General features: G+C 47.0%; 2 protein-coding genes across 3 annotated transcripts in view; one reads left to right on the forward strand and one right to left on the reverse strand.

The window, feature by feature from the left end:
* The first annotated feature begins 8,205 nt into the window (after positions 1-8,205).
* On the forward strand, positions 8,206-18,788 carry AWAT2 (acyl-CoA wax alcohol acyltransferase 2). 2 transcript variants are annotated; one of them, XM_043460088.1, is made up of 7 exons: positions 8,206-8,373; positions 15,287-15,397; positions 15,758-15,828; positions 16,074-16,278; positions 16,517-16,694; positions 17,486-17,685; positions 17,899-18,788. In XM_043460088.1, exons 1-7 carry the CDS (start codon positions 8,289-8,291, stop codon positions 18,051-18,053), a joined length of 1,005 nt encoding a protein of 334 aa, XP_043316023.1. In that variant the 5' UTR covers positions 8,206-8,288; the 3' UTR covers positions 18,054-18,788. The 2 variants fall into 2 exon arrangements, with proteins under 2 accessions (XP_043316023.1, XP_043316024.1); XM_043460089.1 differs by having other exon boundaries at positions 16,520-16,694.
* A 774-nt stretch (positions 18,789-19,562) lies between these two features.
* EDA (ectodysplasin A) overlaps positions 19,563-24,487 on the reverse strand; it is a 102,521-nt gene continuing 97,596 nt past the window's right edge. Inside the window, exon 7 of the mRNA XM_043459464.1 lies at positions 19,563-23,434. Coding sequence (XP_043315399.1) covers positions 23,183-23,434 — 252 coding nt within the window. The 3' untranslated portion in view covers positions 19,563-23,182. The remainder of the gene's footprint in view (positions 23,435-24,487) is intronic.

A 24,487-nucleotide genomic window follows, 5' to 3' on the forward strand; every position in this document is an offset into this window, starting at 1 on the left:
CACCCATCTTATTTTAAATAAATAGAAATACTTCACACCCTCCCATACTGTGATTTGCATGTTTCACAGAAATTAAATACCGTGACTTAAAATGAATCAAAGCAATGATAATTTTAGAAAACCATTATTCTGATCATGAAAGAGGCATCTTTTGGACTTTGATGACATGATAGCAATGGTCACATAGAGTCTGCTTGTTTGCAGCAATCAAAATTGCTTTTTAAGATGCTGCAGAAGGGATGACAGGTCCCTTTGAATGTCAAGCCCCGTTATGTGGGTTTGTTTTCATGGCCTGAAGTGCGGAGAAACCAGCTTTGCAAATGTTGAGCTTTACTATCTGTAGTTTGTGTTAAGTAAACCATAGTTATTATAACATGGAATGTGCCTTTTCCAGCTCTGCATTGAAGCCTACCACCCTCTCTATCTCCACCCCTCCTCCACCTTTCTGCAACACACCTTGTCCCACCTAGAGATTATGATCCAGCTTCTGGGGCACATGCTCTGCCTTGTAGAGCCATGCAACTCTAGTAGTTGTTGGGCTGCCTGTTTTCAGGCAGCTCTGTATGAATATCATTTCTCACAACTGAGCTTTTGATAAGGATTTGGTGGCAGGGAGTTCAAGGTTATCCTTTCCAATAATAAACACTGGGAATTGCAATAGGTCTTCTTGTTGATTAACAGCATATGCTGTGCCATTTGGTGAGGTGGGAGGGGCAAAAGAATTAATGCCTATCTTGCAGGGGGTTGTGATGATCAAACGTATGTCAGGTACCCAGTTCAGTGCCTGGTATTGAGGAAGGCAGTAATAAATGGCAGTTCCTTTCCTCTACCCAGTTCTTTCTTCCTAGCTTCTGCCCCTACTCCATTCTTCCACATCCCTCCCCTTTCCACTTCACTGCCCCCAATCCTCCTCCCCTTCATAGGCTATCAGAGACAGCAGTTTCCATGGTAATCAGCATCCTCATTAATTCAGAGTTTAATGGTCCTTAAGTGTCTGTCTGGACTGGGTTCCTAACTTACATCAGAGGGAACTTTCCAGTGAGCTCAAGGGCTATTGAGAAATTGTCAAACACAAGCCATTAGATTCAAGTTTTCCTAATTAGGAACAACAGCATACAGTGATATTTTGATGTAAAGAGAGAAGATGTAAGGAAATCATCCCATCCTGTCCAGAGCTCACAGCTCCTAGGTGTCTGGGGAATCACTGTCTCCCCAGCACTCTCAGATGTTGGATTACATTGCTGGGGCATAGGTGTTGGAATGTGAGCAAGGAGGCCAGGAGATTGAGCAACAGAGAGCCAACTTCATTGAAGGGTTCTGAGTATGTCACTGAGGATTTTTTCTTTCCTCCTCTTCCCATCTGTCCCTTCACGGTCTCAGGTCATAAGTGTTTCCTGCTCTACTTGCACTGGGTTTCCATACTGACCCTAATCTTGTTCTTGACGGTACTCCTATCTCCCAACTGCTTTGCTCTTTTATCATTCCTCTGAGACACCAGGCACTGTGCTAGGCACAGTGGATATAACCATGTGGATATAACCATGAACACAATAGACAAAGATCCCTAACCTCAAGGAGCTTACAGTCAAAAAACAAAGAGCTATAGAATGACATGCACAATTGAAACCAAGCTTTGGGAAAATCTCACTCTTAACTAGGGCCCCAGACCTTTTACTCCCTTTGTTCTTTCTTATCAGTGGTCTATATACTCAGTGTAGCTTCTCCTTCCCCATCTGCTAAGGGATTCCATGCATTCACATGGACAGTGTGAAACTCATTACTATTACCAGTGGCATGAGGTTAGATGTAAGGGTGAGTCTTCTGGGAGAAATGGCCACATGAGCCCCCCAAATCCTGAGGTCCCTTCAGAAATAGATCCCCGTTCACCACCAGGACAGAGGAGAGCAGCCATTTACAGTTGTCTGGCACCTTCTGGTTGAACCAGTCTTGGGCTTTCCTGCCCTCTTCATTAACCTTCTGTTTTGGTTTCTTGATCAGCCTCCATCTCCTGATCATTCTCAGTTTGCCAGTTGAGAGAAAAGAAAACTGCACTTGCCCTGCTCAGCAAGTGGAAGAGTTGAATAGGATGGATGTGAGTGTGAGTTGTGCAGGAAGATCCCCCCTGGCATAGTGAAAGAATTTGACTAAACCAATAAGTGCAGAAGATGAAAACTATCATGATCTATGGGTCAATGGAGAAATTGGAGGTGACCCGCAGACCTCCCAAGGTCACTGATTGGGATCTGCTTTTTGGATATGACAACGTCAACTACTGACCACATGATCCTGGGACTGAGGGTTGACAAGTTTAGCAAATAAAGACACAGGACTCCATTAAGTTTGAGTTTCAGATGAACAATGAACAAAGTTTTAGTATAAGTATATCCCATGCAACATTTGGCACATACTTATGCTAAAACATTATTGCTTATGTGAAACTCTGATTTAACTGGCTTGTCCTTCCCTAACAGCAATTTTTACCCCACCCACATAGACAATGACTAGCTTTTTTTGGTCTGTTTCCAGGGGAATAGAGTAGGACCAGTAGAGAGTTGGGCTTGGGTCTGAGAGCAGGAAGAAGGATTTCATTGGCAGGGCACTTGATGACAGCTGTGAGAAACCCTCCTTGGGTAACTTGAAATTAGAAACCTTGGAGAGTCCTTCCAGCTCTGACAGTCTCTGAGTCTCAGAATCTTCAGGGATTTTAAAAGGATAGAGTGGGAAAATGATGGAGAAGACTAAGAATTAGAAGCCTCCAAAGAGCCTTGACCATTTTTCTTCTTTTTGGTGTTATGATGGTGGGATGCATGCAGATGTGTCAGCTGGGTCCATGGCTTTCTCTGTACAGATTAGAAGTCAGGGCTTCTAGAATATTCTAAAAGTTCATGCTGTCATTGATTCTGCTCTTGAGTTTCCAACACCCATTTTCCAAGATAACACTGTCTGGAGGGAAGCCCATCCCAGGGCAGGCCCCGTTGAACTTTTTCCTCAGTGCCCATCCCCTCCTCTTAATGACCGTGACGGCAGCCACCTACATGTGGACACCATTTCACAGCTCACAGAGTGCCTGGCCATTTGTTCCTTGTCTGGATTCTCACAAGTCTGAGAAGGAGTACTCATCACCTATTTACATTTGAGGAAGACAAACCCCAGAGATTTGCCTAGTACCAGCCAAACCATTCAGCTCTCCACTCACTCAGGCATTTTTAGTGAACACCAGTGCATGCCTGCTGTGTGGCCCGTGTTAGGGGCCAAGTGTATGAGATCCACTACCATCCATTTTCTGCCCCTGAGAGCTCCTGACCAAGGTGGGAGATGGAGGAGTCAGGGTCTGTGGATGGACAGATGCACGAAGAGGCAGGAATAACAAAACTCAAGTCCTCAAGTCTGGACTGAGTATGAATGAGGAAGCCCCCCTCAGGGCTGGCTCTGTGGAGACCGTGACCACTCAGAGGCCACACATTCTTCCTCTGTGGCAGGCAGCACGTCCTCTTTTTTCAGACTAGCCACAGTCTCCACTTGCTGCCTTAGCTCTGCCCCCTGGAAGTGTCCCTGGACTCTGTACATTTGGCCTTCAGTCCACCTTGGCCAGGCAGAGGCAGCTTCTCCTGGGCAGGGAACTGCAGATCCTTTCTCCGCTTTGCTTCCCAGGGCCTTGCAAGGCTTCCCCTTCCCCATCCCATTCCATCCTTTTGTCCCGTAGAATCTCTCATGGGATGCCAATGGATGGAGATTAAAAGAGAGCTGTTGCTCTGTTTCAAGTGGGAGTTGGCAAGTCCAGACCCATTTGCTCAGCCCCTCACTGCGGTTGCCCCCACAGCAGGTTGCTGGAAGCCCAGGGTCAGCAGAACACACTCTAGAAACCAGCAACTAGCTTCATGTGCCATTGCAGGGCTTGCTTGCCCCTCAGGTCCCTCTCACAAGAGGTGGCCCCAACCAAGCTTCTAATTTGCTCTATCAGCCTTGCAAGAAGTGCTCATCCTCTTGCGTTTCCTTCCCTGTTATCCACCCAGAGACTGAGTCAGTGGCTCCTGTCGCCTACCCCTTCCATAGCAGACACCCAGGCAGGACTGGTTTTTTTTTTTAATTGAAAATTTTAAATTTGTCATCAAAATATAGTTGGTTTACAATGCTGTGTTAGCTTCAGGTATACAGCAAAGTGATTCAGTTATCTATATATATAATGCATGCGTGCATGCTCGATCATTCAGTCGTGTCCGACTCTTTATGATAGTATGGACTGTAGCCCACCAGGCTCCTCTCTCCATGGGGATTCTCCAGGCAAGAATACTGGAGAGGGTTGCCATGCTCTCCTCCAGGGAATCTTCTTGATCCAGGGATCAAACTTATCTCCCCTGCATTGGCAGGTGGGTTCTTTACCATTGAGCCACTGGGGAAGCCCATATATAATACATATATATTATTATATATATATATTTCCAGAATCTTTTCCATTGTAAGTTTTTACAAGATATTGAGCAGCGTTCCCTGTGCAGGTCCTTGTTGGTTATCTGTTTTATACATAGTAGTGTGTATATATTAATCCTAAACTTCTAGCATGACTGTTTCTTTTCTTCCAGAGCTGTCTCTGTCCCTTGCCTCTCGCCGATGTTCAGTGTTTATGAAGCTTTGTTCCCCGATGAGGAATAGTCTCAGAAAGTTTCCCTCACAGGAACCTGAATAAGGAGTGCACCATCCTTACCCCAAACAATGAAGTCAGTCTAATGAGGTGAAAGATCTAGGCCAGCAGGCTTTTCAGTGCTGGGGAAAGTCCCCATGAGCCCATCCACTTAGATTATGTGACTTTGGAATTGGTCCTGCAAGAAGGTATTAGAGAGGAAGCAGGGAGGGGATCCTGTGTGTCAATCATGTGGGCAACTAGGTCTTTGGGCCCTGACAGTAACCCTGGGCCTGACAGTTGTCTTTCTGTGGCATTTGGCATGTTACCATCCCTGCTCAGAAACTGACGGCACCTCCTCAAGGCCCTCAGTATTAAGCCCAAGCTCCTCATCCCTGTGTCCTAACTCTTTTGGAGATTGGCTCTGCTGCCCTTTTCAGCCTCCCTTTCCAGAAGTCCCTTCACCACCATTCCAGTCAAGCAGGTGAGCAGCACCCAACACCTTCCACATGTTTCCTGCAGGACTGGATGAGATGAAGTTGAATGCAGGGAAGGTTTACATGCCACGGCTGAGCCCATGGTGGCTGCTCACCAATGGTGCTCCCATGTAGAGGCTTCTGAGGCTCAGAGGGGAGAGTGCTCGCATGGGGCCTCTGCTTCAGAGGAAACACTCAGAATCTGACTGTTTCCCACCATCCTGACTCCTGCCATCTGACCCATCATCATCTCTGCATGGATTATTGCTACAGTCCCTCAAAAGGGTCCTTTCTCTTTATTGACCACAAGGCAATCCTTTCCCCTTTCTGCTCAAAACCCCACACTGACTCCCATTTCAGTCGGAGTAGAAGGTCAAGGCCTTACACCCTGTGGCCCTGCTAAGCTCTCTGACTTCACCTCCTCAGCTCCTTTCACTCAGCTCATGGTTTCTGCTCCTCTGCATCTGACAGGCATATCCCCGCTTAGGGTCTGTGATCTGGCTGTGCCCTCTGCCTGGAACATTCTCAGTCCAGACAGGAGCATTGCTTGCTTCCTCATCTCCTTCAAGTCTTCTCTCAGATGCCACCTTCTTGGTATGGCCGTCCCTGACCAATCCTTTTAAAACTGTAGAGCCTGATCTCCCCACCTAACCCCTCCCTGTTTCCTGTACTCTGGCTCCTTCTTACTCTGTTCAATTAATTTTCCCATAGCACTTATCACTTGACAATGCGCTATATAATTAGTTTAAGTAATTCATTTCTGTTATCTGTCTTCCCCTACCAGAGTGTAAACTTCATGAAAGCTTGACTTTTTTTTTTATAAATTTGTTTTGCTCACTGATATAACCCAGCTGTCCAGAGCAATCCCTGGCATATACTATGTCTTCAGTAATTATGTGTTGCATTAAGAAACCCCTTCAGTCTTTCACACGTGCATTGACTTGGTCCGCAGCACACACCTGGATGGACTTAGTTGTTTTCACATTTATACATCCCCACAGCATACAAACATATATTGGAGATGACACCTAGTGAAATGGATATATAAACATGTACTAACAACTAGATAAATATTTAACTTTGTACATACAACACACACACAAAGGCTACATGCGCATATGCCATGCCTGGAGAAATTATATTTTTAAATTTTATTTTTTCATTGTGGCTTTGAGAGAAACATTTTATGCAAACTTTTATTATAAAAATTTTTAAGCCTACAGAATGGTTGAAAGATTTGTAGAGCAAACACCAGCTACCTAGACTGTATAGATAATATTTTGCTATGTTCAATTTCTCACACATCTCTCCATCAATATATCCCTTTATCTAGCTGTCAATACCTCCTATATGCATTTCAAAATACATTGCAGCCATCAGTTCTCCTCACCCTTAAACATATCAGCATTAAAGATAGTTCAGTATTTGTTTACTTCTAGGTAAAATTTGCAACACACAGAGAAATATGTTAGTTGCTCAGTCGTGTCCGACTCTATGTGACCCCATTGGCTGTAGCCCACCAGGCTCCTCTCTGTCCATGGAATTCTCCAGGCAAGAATACTGAAGTGGGTCAGATCTTCCTGTCCCAGGGATTGAACCCGAGTCTCCTGCATTGCAGGCGGACTCTTTACCACTGAGCCACCAGGGAGTTAGCTTGACCTACAGAGAAATGCACGTCTTAATTGTACATTTGCTGAGTTTTGACAAATGAGTTTTTTTCTCTTTTATGGAAAAAGAAATGGAAGTATAGTTTATTATTGTGTTAGTTTCAGGTGTATAGCATGGTGACTCAGTTATATGCATATATATTCAATTTCACAAATAGGTTATTAGAGAATATTGGGTAGAGTTCCTGTGCTATAAATAGGTCCTTGTTAGTTATTTTGCATATAGTAGTGTGTATTTGTTAATCCCAAGCTCCTAATTTATCCCTCCCTCACCTTTCTCTTTTGCTAAGATAGTTTTATTTTCTGTCTGTGGATCTATTTCTGTTTTGCAAATACATTCATTTGTATTATTTGACAAATGAGTTTTTTACCTGGGTAACTTAAAGCTCTATCAAGACAGACTATTGGACGTCCCTGGTGGTCCAGTGGTTGAGAGTCTGCCTGCCAATGCAGGGGACATGGGTTCGATTCCTGGTCCAGGAAGATTCCACATGCTGCAGGGCAATTGAGTCCTCAAGTCACAACTATGGAATCCCTTGCACCTTAGAGCCCATGTTTTGCAACAAGAGAAACCACTGCAATGAGTTTAAGCTTGAACACAGCAAATAGAGAGTAGCCCCCACCCTCAGCAACTAGGGAAAGCCCATGCACAGCAACAAAAACATAGTGCAGCCCAAAATAAATTTAAAAAAAAATTAAAAAGAGAATATTGTTGTCACTCCCAAAATGTCCTTTATGCCCCTCTCTGGTCAATCTCTCCCAAAATGTCCTTTATGCCCCTCTCTGGTCAATCTCTCCCAAAATGTCCTTTATGCCCCTCCTGGTCAATCTCCTAGCAGAAGCAGCCACTAATTTTTTCATCATAGATCAGTTTTGCCTCTTCTAGAATTTCATGAACACAAAACAATGTGATATATGTACTCACATTTGTATATTCATCTAATAGAAAATTTATTCAGCCCCCACTATAAGTTCAGAGATACACATCTGATGTCTGTTCATGGGGAGTAATGAATGCTCCTGGACTGAGCAAAAGGCCAAAGATATTTCCAGCTGTGACCTGTGACCTCCCCTGCAATCACATTGTCACTGAGAGACCATAAACCTCTGGGCCTCACAAACAGAAATGCTGGCTACAGGTGCCGCATGTGCCTTGCATTCCTCCCTGACCCCTCTCACGCATCCACATTGGCTCTGGAGGCCTCTCAGCAGCCCCACCCCCACCTCCACTCACTTCCCACACCTGAGCTCCATCTACACTTCTCTACACAGGTGTGCAAGAGGGTGTCACAATCTCAGCCAAGGCCTTGCCCAAGTGGGTAAAAGTACAGGTGGGTAGATGGTTGAAAGGAACTGGACAAGCAGAGGCAGCTTGATGTCTTTTGGTCCTGTGGTGGGGGTAGGGGGTGGAGACTAGGCAGGGACTGAAAAATAAAGCACAAAGGGAGGAAACGCCACTGGTCCCTGAGCAATCGGGGCTGGACAGCCGAACAGCACTTACCTGGAGTCACAGGGACCCTGGGCATAATGGTTTTGCCCTCCAAGAAGGACCTCAAGATCTCCCTGGAGGTCTTTGCTATTTTCCAGTGGGCCCTTAGTGCCTTTGTTATCGGTGAGTCTTCAGCCTTTGTCAGGGTGACCAGATGTCCTGGTTTGCCTGGGACTGAGAGGTTATAGGTTTTAGCGGGACTCTGGATGCTGAAACCAGGGTTGTCTCAGGTGAATAAGGACAGTTGGCCACCCCGGCCTCCAGCTTGACATGCTTGGACACAGTCCTTGTGGGATCTGCGAGTGTGCATGTGGGTCTTGGTGCACGCTTGTGCAGGAATGTGTGTGCACGTGTGTGTGAGCCACACTTGTGGCTGTTGTGTGTGGTAAGCCCTCCTGAGCCATCACTGGGTCCTGGAAGGCATGTTTGGGAAAGATGGGGAGCAGTTCCACTGAGGCCTGCCAAGGAAATGGGCTTAGCTATGACCTCAGGGACCTGAGCAGACCATCGGAGCAAGACAGTTGTCTTGGTGGCAGAGGGAGCTCTGAAAATCTCTTGTCTGAAAGAATTAATCCATTTATCCATTCATTTTTCACTCTACCCACCCTACAAATTCTTTGTGAAAGTTACTTAGTTGCTGGCCATGGTGCTATAGGTGCTGATGCAAATCATCCCTATGGAAAGGGGGCCTGGAACAAAATTCTCATTTTTAAGTGGTTTAGGTGAGTACTGGCTGGAAGCAAGGGGATGAGCTAAATGCCCCTACTTGGAAGATATCTGAGAAGGAAGAATGCAGGTGGGCCTTGGGAGCTTGGGGCTTGCTGGTCAATAGGGAGAATGGGCTAAAGAACAGGGACTGGGGGGCTCAGAGGCCTACCTGGGGTGAGTACCAGGACCCCTTAATGCTAAGAGAAAAAAAAAACAGTGTTAACCTAGGAATGATGGGCAATTGGAGCTAGAAGAGGCCAGGAGAAAGGAATTCATATGTACCAGCTACTTACTTAGTGCCAGGCATTTTCATACCTATGGTTTCATTTTAGCCTCCTGCCAGCCTTATAAGGCAGAAGCTATTATTGTGCATAATAATACACACTAATAGCTACACACACACATAATGATTGTGCTTTCTACCCCCACACCAGGCACTGTTCTAAGCACCTAACATGGCTAATCATCTCCATGGTACAGATAAAGGAGCTGAAGTACATGCCATCTGAATGGTCCATCCAAGATCGGACAGCTAGAAAATGGAGGAGCTGGCTTGTGCCTGAGTCCACAAGGGCCTGATTCTGGCCTATGAGCTCCTGTCCCTACCGCCTGCATCTCCTAATTTACTGCTGATTTGGAGGCTGGATATGGACATGGCCGTAGTGTACATGTTAGGCCAGAGAGGAAGGAGGAAGCTAGGCCTTCAGTGTATGTACAAATTCCTGACTGAAAGTGGAGAAAAGTCCGCTCCAAGTGACCTCTTATTGAGGACCAGGGCCCCAGCTGGGCCTCTCAATCTCCTTCCATGTGACGCAGTCCTTGGGGCTGTTTCCTCAGGAAGGGCTGAGTCCCCTTTCTTGAGTTCTTGTCCTATCTCCACAGACTTGCCTCGTTATCACCCCCTCCCCTCACTGCAACCATGTTCCCATGGCCTAGGAGCTGACACTATATTAGGGGAAGAAGTATGACCAGTATGGACAGCCCAGGCCAGGCTAGGGGATGGAACCTCTAGGCTGGTAGCTCCCCTTTCTCAGTCTAGTCCAGGATGTTACTCCTTAGAGGTAACCACTGTTAACAGTTTGTGTGTATGTAGCCAGAAATTGGGGCTTCCCTGATGTTCAGTTCCTAAAGAATTCACCTGCAGTGCGGGAGACCTGGATTCAATCCCTGGGTTGGGAATATTCCCTGGAGGAGGGCATGACAACCCACTCTGGTATTCTTGCCTGGAGAATCCCCATACAGAGGAGCCTACTGGGCTACAGTCCATGGGGTCGCAAAGAGTCAGACACGGCTGAGTGACTAAGCACACAGCCAGAAATTATGGATATACATATGTGTGTGTATATATGTGTGTGTGTGTGTGTGTGTGTGTGTATGTGTGTGTATATATATATATATAGGGCTTTCCTGATGGCTCAGTCTGTAAAGAATCCACCTGAAAGGCAGGAGACTGCCTGCAATGCAGGAGACTTGGGTTCGATCCCTGGGTCAGGAAGATACCCTGGAGAAGGAAACGGCAACCCACTCCAGTGTTCTTGCCTGGGAAATCCCATGAACAAAGGAGCCTGGTGGGCTACAGTCCATGGGATTGCAAGTCAGACATGACTTAGTGATTAAACCACCACCACCATCATGCCTGTACACACACACATATAGCCAAGAAGCAAAAAAACAGGGATGTGAAAAACTTAGTCTCTGAGTCAGACTGCCTGTTTTTGAATTACAGCTCTACTCCTTACTATCTGTACTCCTTGAGCAGTTTATCGATCCTCTCTGAGTCTTATTTTCTTCATTTGTAAAATGAGCATGTGAGAGTGGAATAATTGGACTGGCCCATGTATGCTATGGTAACCAACTAATGTGGAAATCTCAGTGGCTTAACTCAACAAATGATTATTTCCTGTTTATGTTAAACACCAAACACAGGTTGGTGGGAGTCTCTGCTCTCTGTGGATACAAATGTTCAGGCTGATGGAGACACCTCAAAACTGTGATGCTGAAAAATGTGGCTTCAGAGATGACCACTGAGTGAGCAGGAAAGGGAACAGGCCTCGTGCACACTCTTTCCTGCCACCACCAGAGTGACAGGTGTAAACAATAATGAGCCTTATTTTCAACTTTGTTAATTATAAAGTATTCTTATGTATTTATTAGCAATTAGCATCCGTTTCTCTGTTAACGGCTCATTCATGACTTTTGTCCATTTTTATATTAAATTTGAGTTGACTATTAGAGGACATGTAAGAGATAGATGAAGGAAGAGTGTTCAGGGCAGACAGTGGGCAATTGCTGAGATGAGGGGAGAGTGTAAAGCGTTCAAGAAGCTGCCCGTGGTTAAGTAGGATGAGGGGGTAAGAGCTGCAGAACTGATGCTCAATATATATTGAATGAAAGGATGAAAGAGCAGGAGAGGGAAGACAAAGGAGACTGGCAAAAGAGGCAGGGGACAGATTGTGCAGGGTTTGTCAATCATGGAATTGTTTGAACTTCTTCCTGAAGGCCATGGGAGCCAGGACTGGGTTGGACACAAGGCAACAGCATCAGATTGGTGGTTTTGAGAGATCATTACAGCTTTGGGTACCAAACTGATTATGGGAAGAGACTGTCACTCTAATTCAGGTCAGAGATTGTGGTGATTTGGCCCAGACCAGTCATAATTGTGAAGGGGAGAAGAGGGATTCAAGAAATTGGAGTAGAGTTCATAGGACTTGATGATCAGAAGATGTGGGAGAGAGAAAGGGGGGAGGCGAGACTGAGGGTTCAGGGATCCATGTGAGCTGGAGAAGGAGCAGGTGGAGCAGAGAAGGAGGAGAGTGGGTGAAAGCAGGGTGAAGACAGAGAGAAGTTTCCCAGAGGGCTCTTAATTAGAGCTTGACTTTGGGCTATATGGAGAGTTAGCCTGGGACAGATAGAAGAGTGTTGGGTCTGGGCTCCCAGGAGGTGATGGTTCCAGTGCTTGTCCCTCGAAGCTTTCCCAGATGAAATCTGCAATGGAATCATATCCATTTGGACCCTGATGGCCTTGAGACAAGACCATCACACGAAGCCTGTGAGGAAGATAAGGTGGAAGCTGGTGTTGCTAGCCCCACTTGGCCAGTGTGAAGCTCAAAGTCTTGTTTGTGGTCATACTCATGCTAAGGGGCAGGATTTGCGTCACCACCTGAAGCTGCACTGCCTCCCAAGATATCCCCAAAACGGTCTGGGTTCAAGCAAAGCCTAAAAGAAACAAATCTCTTCTGGACTAGACCCATGCCTCTCTTTATTTCTTGAGAAAGTCAAGTAGTTTTGTAAGAAGTACATCAAAACCTGAAAGTGCTGGCCTTTGCTCCACACTTAGATATGTTCCCTAGAGGCAGCTATTCTCAAATTTGTTAGCTCTTTTTTCCTGGTATTTACCTCCATATGTCTAAGCTTTACTATTTAAAATTTCTAAATATTACTATTTTCCAATGTAGCAATTTTAGGCAATATCACTGATTTCCTAATATGGAACATTAGATTTCAGCTCAATATATGCCTTTTCCCCCACCCAGGTTGTTTTACTTAAACCCCGAACTATGACTAGTAAATCTTCTCCATAGTTGAACTATTTAGTGCACTATGATTATATTTCTTTTCTTGTGCAACTTCTTGTTTTCTCTGGAATTCATAATTGCTTCATTTTATTTTTTTACCTTTATTTTTTATTTAAAAAGTTTGTTGGAGTATAGATGATTTACTATGTTTAGTTTCAAGTGTACAGCAAAGTGATTCAGTTATACATATACATATATTCATTCTTTTTCAGATTCATTTGCACATATAGGCTATTACAGAATATTGAGTAGAGTTCCATGCGGTATTCAGTAGATCCTTGTTGGTTATCTATTTTATATATAGTAGTGTATATATTAATCCCAAGGTCCTAATCTATCCATTCCCCTCATCCATATTTCTCCTTTGATCACCACAAGTTTGTTTTTGAAATCTGTGAGTCCGCCTTGTAAATAAATTGATTTATATCAGTTTTTAAAACTTAGGTTTTGCATATGAGTGATGTCATATGGTATTTTTCTTTGCGTGACTTACTTCACTTAGTATGATAATCTCTAGGTCCTTCCATGTTATTACAAATGGTATCATTTCTTTCTTTTTATGACTCAGTAATATTCCATTCTATATATGTACCACACTGTTGTTCTCCATTCCTCTGTCAATGGACATTTAGGTTGCTTCCATGTCTTGGCTATTGTAAACAGTGCTGCAATGAACACTGAGGTGCATGTAACCTTTCAGACCATGTGTTTCTTCAGATGTATGCCCAGGAGTAGGATTGCTGGATCGTATGGCAGTTCTACTTTGAGTTTTTTAAGGAGCCTCCATACTACTCTCCATAGTGGTTGCACCAATTTACTTTCCCACCAACAGTGCAAAAGGGTTCCTTTTTCTCCACATCCTTTCTAGCATTTATTGTTCATAGATTTTTTGATGATGGCCATTCTGACTGGTGTGAGATGATACTTCACTGTAGTTCTGATTTGTATTTCTCTAATAATTAGTGATATTAAACATCTTTTCATGTGTTTTTTGGCCATCTGTATGTCTTCTTTTGAGAAATGTCTAGATATCCTGCACATTTTTTGATTGGGTTAATTGCCTCATTTTAAATTTTAGTTATCTCTTAGTTATCTAAATAATCCATCCCCAAACTCTCCACAAACATGTCAGGAATCTACACGTCTCCTCTCCTTCACCACCACCATTTTTTATTTCCTTGAGGACCTCCTTGAGAGCCTAGCAGTCTCCTGTTACAGTCCAGTCTCATGCACCAGTCACCTCCAGGGCCGGTGAGGCGCCCTGGGTGCACAGTCTAAGAAGGTGTTCATTCTCAGCACTGTGCAAGTGTTGGGTCAGTATTTGCTTGACTCCGAGAGTGAATGTCTCCTTGAATTTTGTGCCCTAGGTGCCACGCTCTCCTCACTCTATTCCTGGCCCTGCTCACTTCCTTCCTTTGCTGGATTTCTTTTTACCTGGCTCCCATGCTATCCTCTGTCTTGCTTTACTCCCTCGTTTTCGTGGAGCACATCCTCCAGTAGTTTCCTGAGAAAGGAATGTAGGAAACAAACTCTCTGACTATATGTCTGAAATTTGTCTTTATTCTCTCTTCATACTTGATTAATAATTTGGCTGCATATAGAATATCCTATCTGTGTCTAGTATAAGTATCTGAGTCTAGAGTCTCTTTGGTTCATTTTATTTCAGAGAATAATCCTCCCATTGCCCAGCTATATAGTGAAGGAGAAGAGGTCTGGGGTTTTAACTACTTCGATAGACTTTCCATCAAGCCCTGTTACATCTGCTTTTTGTAACACTTGGTGTTTCCAAATTCTGAGACTTTCTTAGATTCTCCAGTGGAAACAGGCTTACTCTTGTAGACACTCCCCCTTGCAAGTCACATTTCAACTTTCTTGTTCTCAGTCAGTTAATCCCTCCTCTGCCCACTGTCCAGCATGCAAACATTTTGCTGATAGCTTTCAGTCACCTTTGGCATCTCTCTGATTCTTTTTCCTTGCAGAATCTCTATCTTTTAAAACATCCTTGTGATAATTTTCATGAGGCTGCAGCAAGAAGCCATGATAAAACTTGTGTTCATTCTGCCATGTTCAATTAGGAGTGTTTCATGTCTTTTCTAACCTTTCTTTTGACCCCCTTTCTCTACCTGTCTTATTCACAGTTATTTAAAAAAAATGAGTCCAGTAAGAATCCTGAGCATGGCTCCCTGTGACTCATCTCCATGAAGTCTGTCCTAACTACTCTAACCTACATTGTTCCTATTTTGTTCGAGCTCAGCATGGTCCATACCATATTCTGGTACATGCCAACTTGCATGCTCCCAACCTGGCTGAAGGTTAGTTATCATCCTCTTTCTCTGGCATTCTGTTCACCTTCTCAGAGATGTTATGGAGAGTTGGAGGAAGACTGTTCCTGGCTCTGTCTCTCCAGGACTCCTAAATTCTGGTGGCCAAATCAGTGTGAGCCACCACTGGCTCCCTGCCATTGACTGCAGCCCAGAGTGCTGCTGGTGCAGGCCCTGGGGGGAGAGGGCTGACTGCATGGAACACAGTGGGGGAGAAAAACACCTTGTCTCCTAGACTCAAAACAAGTTCCCAAGGCTAGAGCAGATGCTGGGGCTCTGGGCATGCAGGCGATGTGCTGGGGTGAGGAGGTAAGAGGGTCATGTGAGCCCGGCTGAGAGTGCTTGTGATCTTGGGGTAGACATAGCCCCAGAGGGAGGGCAAGTGTGAGGCACTGTTTGCAATTCATTAACTCTGGCCTGGGCTCCCTCCAGTAATCACCGTGATCGCTGTCAACCTCTACCTGGTGGTATTCACGCCGTACTGGCCCATTACTGTGCTCATCCTCACCTGGCTGGCTTTTGACTGGAAGACCCCTGAGAGAGGTGAGGGCCCTGGAAGGGCTGTTGCCACTCGCCACATGCTCTTTCTTTCTCTTCTTATACTCCAGCCAATTTCCTGGCAGCCCTTCAGCCTGACCTTGTCTGGGCTGGAGGTGAGGGAAGAGGTCTTTTCAAGATGCTAGTGAGGCCCAGGTGGGCACTGGAGTGGGCTGGGGGAGGGGCGGCTAGTACAGCAGAGAGCTAGGGCTGTCCCAAACAGGCCCTGAAGTTCATTCCCAGCCTGGTTGTCACTTAAGGGGGCAGGAAACAGTAAGTGGTGAGGGCACCCTGAGACAGGCCCTAAAGGACTCTGAAGAAGACAACAGGGTGGACAAAGCTCAGCTGTATCTGCTTTGTTTTCAGGTGGCCGCCGGTTTACCTGCGTGAGGCAATGGTGCCTGTGGAAACAGTACTGTGATTACTTCTCACTCAAGGTGAGGAGTCCCAGATCCCCACTTGGGCCCCAGGCCCGGTCCTGACTCCCTGTGGCAGCAGCTGGGCCAGGGCAGGGGGCGGGGGCATCATTCACATTGAGGCCCATGTGAATGAAGCTCCCCAGAGTTGTGTGTTACCCCATCTGCACGGCCAGACATGGCAGCCCTTTCCTTTCTAGGTCTCTGGCCAAAAGAGAGGAACTCTTCCTTGGCTATATCTCTCTTGACTCCACTTTCCTCCACAGCTTCTGAAGACTCATGATCTCTCCCCCAGCCTCAACTACATCGTCGCCTGCCACCCTCATGGGATCATGTCCCATTCATGGTTTGGCCACTTTGCCACAGAGATGTCAGGCTTCTCCAAGACATTTCCTGGCATGACTCCTTATATCCTCACACTGGGGGCCTTTTTCTGGGTGCCTTTCCTCAGAGAATATGTCATGGCTATAGGTGAGTTGGCTCCTGGGATGGAAAGCCGAAGAAATACATGGCTGCCTGAGAAAGAAGTATTGGGTGAATAGGTGAGAACAAGGCCGGCTCTGTGATCCCCTCTGGTCTGAAAAGCTACCTTAGGCTCAGCTGCCTAAGAGAGCCCTTCCCTAAGGAGGCTTCTCCCCACCTTAGAAGTAGGGAGGAAAGTTAGGAGGTTTAGTAGGTCACCAATAATCTTTTGTTTTTTCCTGACCACCAGGGGCCTGCTCTGTGAGCCAATCCTCCATAGACTTCTTGCTTACCCGTAGAGGCACAGGCAACATGCTGATGGTGGTGGTTGGTGGTCTGGCTGAGTGCAAATATGGCTTGCCTGGATCTACCACTCTGTTCCTGAAGAGCCGCACTGGCTTCGTACGCACAGCCCTTCAGCATGGGTAAGGACACTTCTGGTCCAGACAGGGGAAATGGGATCCAAAAGCCCAGCAGGGAAGGAGGAAGAGGTTTTGAGGAAATGATATTTAAAGAGGGAGAGGTAAAACCTCTTCTGTGGTGGAGTAGAGGCTGGGTCAGGTTCTAGAGGCATTTTTGCTTCTGAAGAAAGGCCATCAGGCCAGCCTGGAACCTGATCTGCCTCAGACTAGCATCTCATCTGGACCAGTCTCTCTATAAAAAGGTGACTGGCTGCAACTGTATGTCAGAGAAAGCCAAAATTCCCATGTGGGTGAAAGGGAAGAAACCAAGAAGAAATGGCCCTTGGCTCCTAGCTTCCAGTGTCTCAGACAATGTGGGTTTACAGGAGGGTCTGGGACTCACTGGGGCTTCCCTGGTGGCTCAGATGGTAAGGAATCTGCTTATGATACGGGAGACCTAGGTTCGATCCCTGGGTCAGGAAGATCCCCTGGAGAAGGGAATGGCAACCCATTCCAGTGTTCTTGTCTGGAGAATCCCATGGACAGGGAAGCCTGGCAGGCTACAGTCCGTGGGATCACAGAGTTGGACATGACAGAGCGACTAACACACACACAATGGGACTCGCTTCCCTTAGCTTGCAGGCAGCCTGGGGTAGACCACGCATTGATTCCACTTAGCTTGGACCTGGGTCCAGCTGGGTTAAGGGCTGAAGGAACTTACAAGGAGACCTAGGGAGCACTGGTGGTCAGCATGTCTCACTTTTGGTAGGGGCCCTACATTTCTAACCGTCAGAGAATATGCTTTTCTTCTTCAGGGTGGCTCTAATCCCGGCCTACTCCTTTGGGGAGACAGAACTCTACAATCAGTACATTTTCACCCCGGGGGGCTTCATCAATCGCTTCCAAAAGTGGTTCCAGAGTATGGTGCACATCTACCCTTGTGCTTTCTATGGGCGTGGCTTCACTGAGAACTCCCTGGGCTTTCTGCCCTATTCTCGGCCTATTACCACCATTGGTAAGTGGGCTCTTCAGCTGGCAGCCACGTCTAGGACACAGGATCTGGTTCCAATACTAGACCTTGGCTCTGGCCGTGTTCAGAGGCAGGGAGGCTGGCCAGGATGTGTGTAGGGTGGGGGGAAGCATGGGGGAGAACCTGGGCCGGAGGCCAATTCTGAGGAGTGAGCCATTCTGATGCTCTTTCCTTTAACTTCTCCATCTCCCCTGGCAGTTGGGAAGCCTCTACCACTGCCCAAGATTGAGAACCCAAGCAAGAAGACCGTGGCTAAATACCACGCAATCTATGTGGATGCCCTGCGCCAACTGTTTGACCAGTACAAGACCAAGTTTGGCTTCTCAGAGGCCCAAGAGCTGGTGGTAACTTGACAGGCATCCTCCATGGCCTCTCAGTCTGGTTGGAAGGTGTGGAACAGGTGAACAAGAGGACTTTTGTGTGACTCCTGCTCCTGACTTGGTCAGTGCTTGGAGTGACGGGTTTGTGTGTGTGGGTGCCTGTTTGGCTGTTTTCTGGATCCCTCTTCCTCCTTCATCTCTTTCCAGCTTTTCTCTGACTTTACCTTGGGGTTACAAGGAGATGACCCCAAAGGTAGGGAAGGCCCTGGGGAGAGGTGTCCTGAAACCTCCCTCACATGCACCCACTCAGCATCAGAACTGGGAAAAACAAGAGACAGAATAAAAAGCCCACCTCTGATACTGTCTGTGCCCCAACTAGCCTGTTCCCTAGGATCCCTGCTCTTGTCTCTTTCTCTTCAGCTCTTAAGCAGCCCCATCTTCTGGCATCAAGGCTTCTCCAGGACCGGAGGCCTTGAGATCCACTGGACTTTGAATTCAGGCCCCTCCACCTTCAAACCCTGTGACTTGAAACAATCAGTCTTCTCTGAGTCTGTTTCCTCATCTGTAAAATGAGACAAATAGTTCCTCCAGTGCTTACTTCAAAGGTTGATGGGATGATAATACTGAATGTGATTGAACTTTGTATACTGGAAAGCTACACAAAATTATTCTCCAACCATTTTGCCCACTTCTTATCTCTGAACAAACAACGCCCTAAATGTCATGACATCTCAATGTTTAGAATAAAGTTTATCCAATTAAAAAAATTCTAATCTATTTTTATTTTTTCCAAGTTTTTCTATTTTATTTTTCATTTGTTTGCCCCTCAGCACTGACCCTCTCTCTGACTGGAGATCAAACCTGTGCCCCCTGCACTGCAAGTGAGGAGTCTTAACCACTGGACAGCCAGGGAAATTCCTAATTTTTAAAGAAGAAAGTTGACACTGTAGGATCTTGTGAACAGTTGTTTGAAAGTTTAAGTAACCTTTCTAGTTGGATGAGCTTGGGGAGCTACTTTAACTCTTTGTTGGTCTCATCTGCAAAATGAGTGATACGTCATGGGGAGCTGGAGGCTGGATCTACCCAAGCTGTTTTGGGCCCAGGACTGAATAATGTTATAGAAGTCAGGGTCTCAAGCTGAGGGTGACTCCCTACTGTGTCTTCACTTCAGGAAAATGTTCGTTTTTGCAGGACCCTTAGCCTATTGGACATGCGGTTACAGGAAAAGACCCAGGTGATGGGGATGGGTGCATATGGGCTGGGGCACAGAGAGGATATGGGATGTTCTGACAGGAAACTCAGACCACCTTGCTTCTGCTGTCCCTTCTGAAATGGGTGCCTTGGTTCTTCCCCAAGTTCATGTGTGGTGTCAAAGAAGCATGTAGTGGAATTCCCTGGTGGTCCAGTGGTTAGGATTCCGGGCTTTCAGGAAACTGCTGAGGGCACAGGTTCAGTCCTGGTCAGGGAACTAAGATCCCACAAGCCGCCCCAACCCCCCCCAAAAAGCACCTAGCAGGTAGGAAGTACTCAAGCTGATTTTAAGAACAAGGGGAAAAAGCTTTATTTGCAAAGAATAAACCATTAATTTACACAAACTTACATCCCGGTTTATATACATTATGTATAGTTTATATACACAGTATCTCACACTGGATGCTGATCCCCAAAGCAGCATTGGGCCTGCTCCAGGCCATCCTCACCGTGCATCCCTTCCCCTGTCCCAGCTGGAAGCTTTTTGACAAAAGAAATGACATATCCCAACTCCACTTGGAGAGAGACCCTAAAATGGATTACAAGGAAAAAAATCCAGTTCCTTTTTTGTGCTCACATGGCCTAGGGAAGACTTCAGGCAGGGGTGGGTCCTGAGGTGGCCCCAGGACTCCCTGCAGTTGGGCCTGTCTGGAGGCTTCCATCCTGAGGCAGAAGCTGGGGGAAGCGCCCTGGGGAAGGAAGCACTCTGACAAAGGCTGTGGCCATGCATTCCCTGCCTGGCCAGGCTCCGGAAGGGGGCCAAGCACTTCCAGCCTTGAGTCTGTGGGTTGCAGAAAGAAGGGGGCTGTGTGGGACACAGACTGTGCCTCCCTCACCTTGCTGAGTCTGGAGATTGGGGCCCCTCACCTCAGGAAGGTCGCCTTCCCTCTCTGGACCTCAGTTTCTACATGAATAGGGTAGAAGGTGGGTTGGGCTAGATTACTTCTAAGGGCCTCTCGAGTTCTTAATTCCTCTGAATCTATATGCATCCACCAGAAGTTACATAAAACACACATATTCACACATGGCTCAAACTCTTGGTTCACCTTCAGGGTTCCTAGCCCTTTACTGCTCATCCAAAGAAATTTGGCTCAGGATGGATGAAGGGGGTCCTCAACAGCTGCCTTTTGTGCCAGCTTTGGCTGTTGGAGCCGGAGCAGCTGGCAAAGCCCCCACCATGCAATTCTCCTTCAAACCTCTGTCATCCACTTGCTCACAAATGTCCTCATCCCATCCTCTGTGCTAGCCTCAGCTTTCTAAAGCCATGTTGGTGTAATTCCAAGGGGGTGAATCTAGCTCCACATTCTCTTAAGGGTAAATGACTTCAATAACTTTGCAGCAACAGGGCTCCCCGGCTACCTCTTGCTTCCCTCATCACCCCTCTCCCTCCAGAGTTGCATTTGAAGGGTCACAATGAATAAGAGTCCTGTGTGAATCCTATTTTCCCTCTAATCCCCTCCATACCTGGAGAAGAGGGTTGGTGTCAGAATGCCCTTTAGTGGCACAATTAGGAAGTCTTTTGCTTCCCTCGTCTCACACCCTTTTGACTTTAGATCCAGACCTCTCTTGGGTTTTCTTTGCATCTCTGAGAGATCCTGGTAATACAGAGGTCTCTGTGGTATGGCAGAAAGAGATAAGGAGTCACTCTGTAGCTGTGGGAAGTGACCAGCTCCTGTAAATTGTCTGAAGGGTAACCAGAGGAAGCCCTTGTCCACAGGAGGGGCTCCATGCACAATGGTTGGTTCATTGGTTGGTTCTTTCATTGGATGAAAGAGCACAAGGGGTATCTGTTCTGTGGGTACTGGAGGCCTGCTGCTTGGGCATGCTACCAAGACGATTCTTCTGAACACAAAAGCTCTAAGGCTGATGGGGGTTTCCCAAAGAAATGGCCTACTCTTTTGTCCCAGAGCCTTTGGCAGTCAAAAGAAAAGGCACTACCATCAAGGAATGAAAATGAGCCTCTCTGGGTTTCTCCCTAGGTCCCTCAAGGATTTGGGGTCCATATTACCATTTTGATTGGTTCTCTCTTGGATTCCAAATTCAAAACAATGCTGGGGAAGAACAGAAGAGCTTCACAGTCAGACCTGGTTGAAAGCCCCAGGTATGACTTAAGTTGGGTGAGATCCTGCTCAAAGCACTCAACCTCTGAGCCTCGTCTAAATGATGGGGTTGGTAATATTATCAATGGAGAAAGAGAAAATACAAACTTTAAGGAGAGGTTCTCATCAGATTCTGCTAACTGAGGACTATCTCAGGCACTTTATAGGATCTGGGGTCAAACACATGCCTCAAGCTTGCCTCATCTGGGGTGGGAAGGCTATCACTAGCAGCCAGATAATGGTGGAATAGCTCACTCCCTCTTGCTCTGATCCTTGAAGGGCCAAGCAGCATAGTTTCTTGGAAAAGGAAGGCACAGCAGGGAAATGAGTACCTGTTGTTCTTGGTGGATTTCAGCTGCCTGAAGGACCTTACTCCCTCTCTCCGCAAAAGGAAATTTGTTCCAGGAGTAAAAGTAGCAGATTCTACAAGACTGGCTCTCTCAGCTTTGGGCTACAGACCCAGCACCCAGACTGGGCCCAGACAGTTAGAAATAAGACCCTTGAATGATCCTATCATATGATTCGATGGGAAGCTTGAGGGTGGGGGAAAGGTGTCTTTGGGCCTGACTAAAGGGCATAAGCCTGCCCATTGCCTAGACACTGCCTCCTCTTGAGCCTGGATTCAGGGAAGCAGCACTGGAATCTATGGTGACTCTTCTGTGCTGTGGTTTTCTGGAGCCAGAGAGAAGAAAGGGGGTAGTATGTGGTTAGTAGGGCATCAGTTGTTGTCCTTTCAGACAAGGTCTGCGCTAATGACCACTTGGATTGCAATACACTTGAAGAAAATCCTGTCCCATCCCTAGCTCTTACCCTTTCTGGGTCTGATAGAAAAGCTCTGCCTTGCTGATGCCCAGGGTCAGTCTAGGGTTTGGGAATTTTAGTAGGCTAGCATGGCAGCTGCCTAGATACTAGAATTTGAAGGCACTTTTGGAGGTCATCCAGTCCAACTCTTTGCCCCCAGACATAGCTCGACTAGATGAATATTTGTGCTGCTTAATACATGGACAACTTCCTTTATGCCCAGGTAATCTAAAGAGTATCTCAGACTCACACAAACACAGGTCCCGGGATAGGCACCAGTCTCAGACAGAGGTAGGCTCTGGAGAGGAAAAAAATGGGAGTTCTCACCAGGCTGGGAAAGGGACAATTGTGCAGGGACCCGGGGAGTTTTCTGAGCTTGGAACACAGCTGTAAAAAGACATGTGGCCCCAAGCATGGCCTCTGGTTCTTATACAGGCAGATGTATGGCCATGCCCTGCAACTGCTTCAAGGAAATGCAAATCTTCTCTCCCCAAAGCCCTGCCAACTGCTGGCACATGGATCAGCAAGAGTGGGAAAACATCTGGCAGGCTTTTCCCCTGGTTTCTGCAACAACCACCTGCATTTCCCTCCTTGCCCCTCTCCTTAGACTGCAATGTTACCATCCCACCCCACCCCTGTCTCCACACACACCCTTCGAGGTCAAAGGCTTGCCCCACAGTTTGGGCTGTACTGTTGCTACTTCTCGCCTGCTGCCCAAGCCCCTCACTTTAGTGCAACAGAAGCAGTCAATGGGGAGCCAAGGAGGAAGGTTCTGCTTCATGCCACCCCTGGGGCTTCATCAACTGTCCTGTTCACTCCTGGTCAATCTGGAAAGTCAAGTTGGCCTTGTCATCTTGGAATTACTGGGGAATAAATAGCACTGGGAAAATTTTCTCTGCGGCTGTGACACCCACATACCTCATTCCACAGCAGCACTTAGAGGTTCTGGGAGTCCTAGCTCCCTAACCTGGGGTAGGGGCATGGGCAGGGGCAAAATGAGGTTGGAGGGATCTAGGATGCAGGGGCCTCGCCCAGCCTGATGGCCCCGAAGAAGGTGGTGTGCTTGCTCATGTTGATAGAGATGTCAGCGTGCACCATCTTCACGGCGATCTTCTGCCGGGCTTTGAGGAGGCAGACACCCGCTGTATAACAAGTGTTGTAGTTGGTTTTGCCTGTCTCAATACTGCGGGTGCACTGCAGGAAGGGTTTCTCGTCCACCACCACTTCATAGCTGGCAAAGTCAGTGAAGTTGATGTAGTATACCTGGGGGAGAGGCAACAAGAAGGGATTGGGGGCGAGCAGAAGGAGAGGGTGGGGCCCTCCCTTGTGACCAGTAGACAGGACTCACTCATGCGAGTTGCCACTGTGCCCTGTGAAGGGAACAGTGCCACCTGAAGACACGCTAGTTAGACAACAGGACAGGTGGGGTGACAGGTTTATTCACTGTCCTGCTTCCCCTCCATTGGGCTCAGGGGGCTGGAAACCTTCCTTTCAATAGCACATGGTGGGGGGAGACTCTGCAAGGGTCAGAGCCACGCCTCATTCACCCCTTTACCTCCTCTAGCTCCCTACCCCCGCCGGCTGCTCTCTTTGACCCTAGTGTGAAGCACAGTTCTCCTCACACACTAGGAGCTCTATCAGTGCTGCAGACACAAATGACTATGAATCAATTTTCGATTTCTAGCCCCAGGAACTATTTGTAGATAAACTTAGCCTCTTTTTTTTGGGGGGGGGTGTGGGGGCGTGGGGGGATGGGGGTGGGCAAGAATACCGGAGTGGGTTGCCATTCCCTTCTCCAGGAGATCTTCCTGAGCCAGGGATCGAACCCAGGTCTCCTGCACTGTAGGTGGAAAGCTTTACCACCTGAGCTACCAGGGAAGTCTCTGTAGATAAACTTAGAAGTCATTGATTCCCCTAAGAGGGTGTAGGAACAATTTGTGGGTTCTTCAGTTCTTTCTGCTTGTAGCCCCCCTGCCCTGCTGCTGAATTTCTCTCTGATTCTCCCAGTGCCCCTTGGTCCTCTCATCTACTGATAGAAGAACAGGTCCAGAGAGATGGAGAGCAATCCGTCACAAATGAGATAAAGAATGTGGAAAGGCAAAACTAACTTTACGTGGTGAACAGAAGACGTGCTAAGCTGTGTTCAGTGGCATGACATCCAGGGGATTTTCCCAATTTGCGTGGGGTCCAAGGCCTGAGCCCACCCCCTATTCTAACCCAGGGCAGGCCCAGAGAATTAATTTTTCTCTTCATCACCACCTTATCCACCACACCCCACCCCACCCCAAGCTTTGATCCCCACCCCACATCAAATGG

The sequence above is a fragment of the Cervus canadensis genome, chromosome X (genome assembly GCF_019320065.1).
Source record: "Cervus canadensis isolate Bull #8, Minnesota chromosome X, ASM1932006v1, whole genome shotgun sequence".
In the NCBI taxonomy this organism is placed as follows: Eukaryota; Metazoa; Chordata; class Mammalia; order Artiodactyla; family Cervidae; genus Cervus; species Cervus canadensis.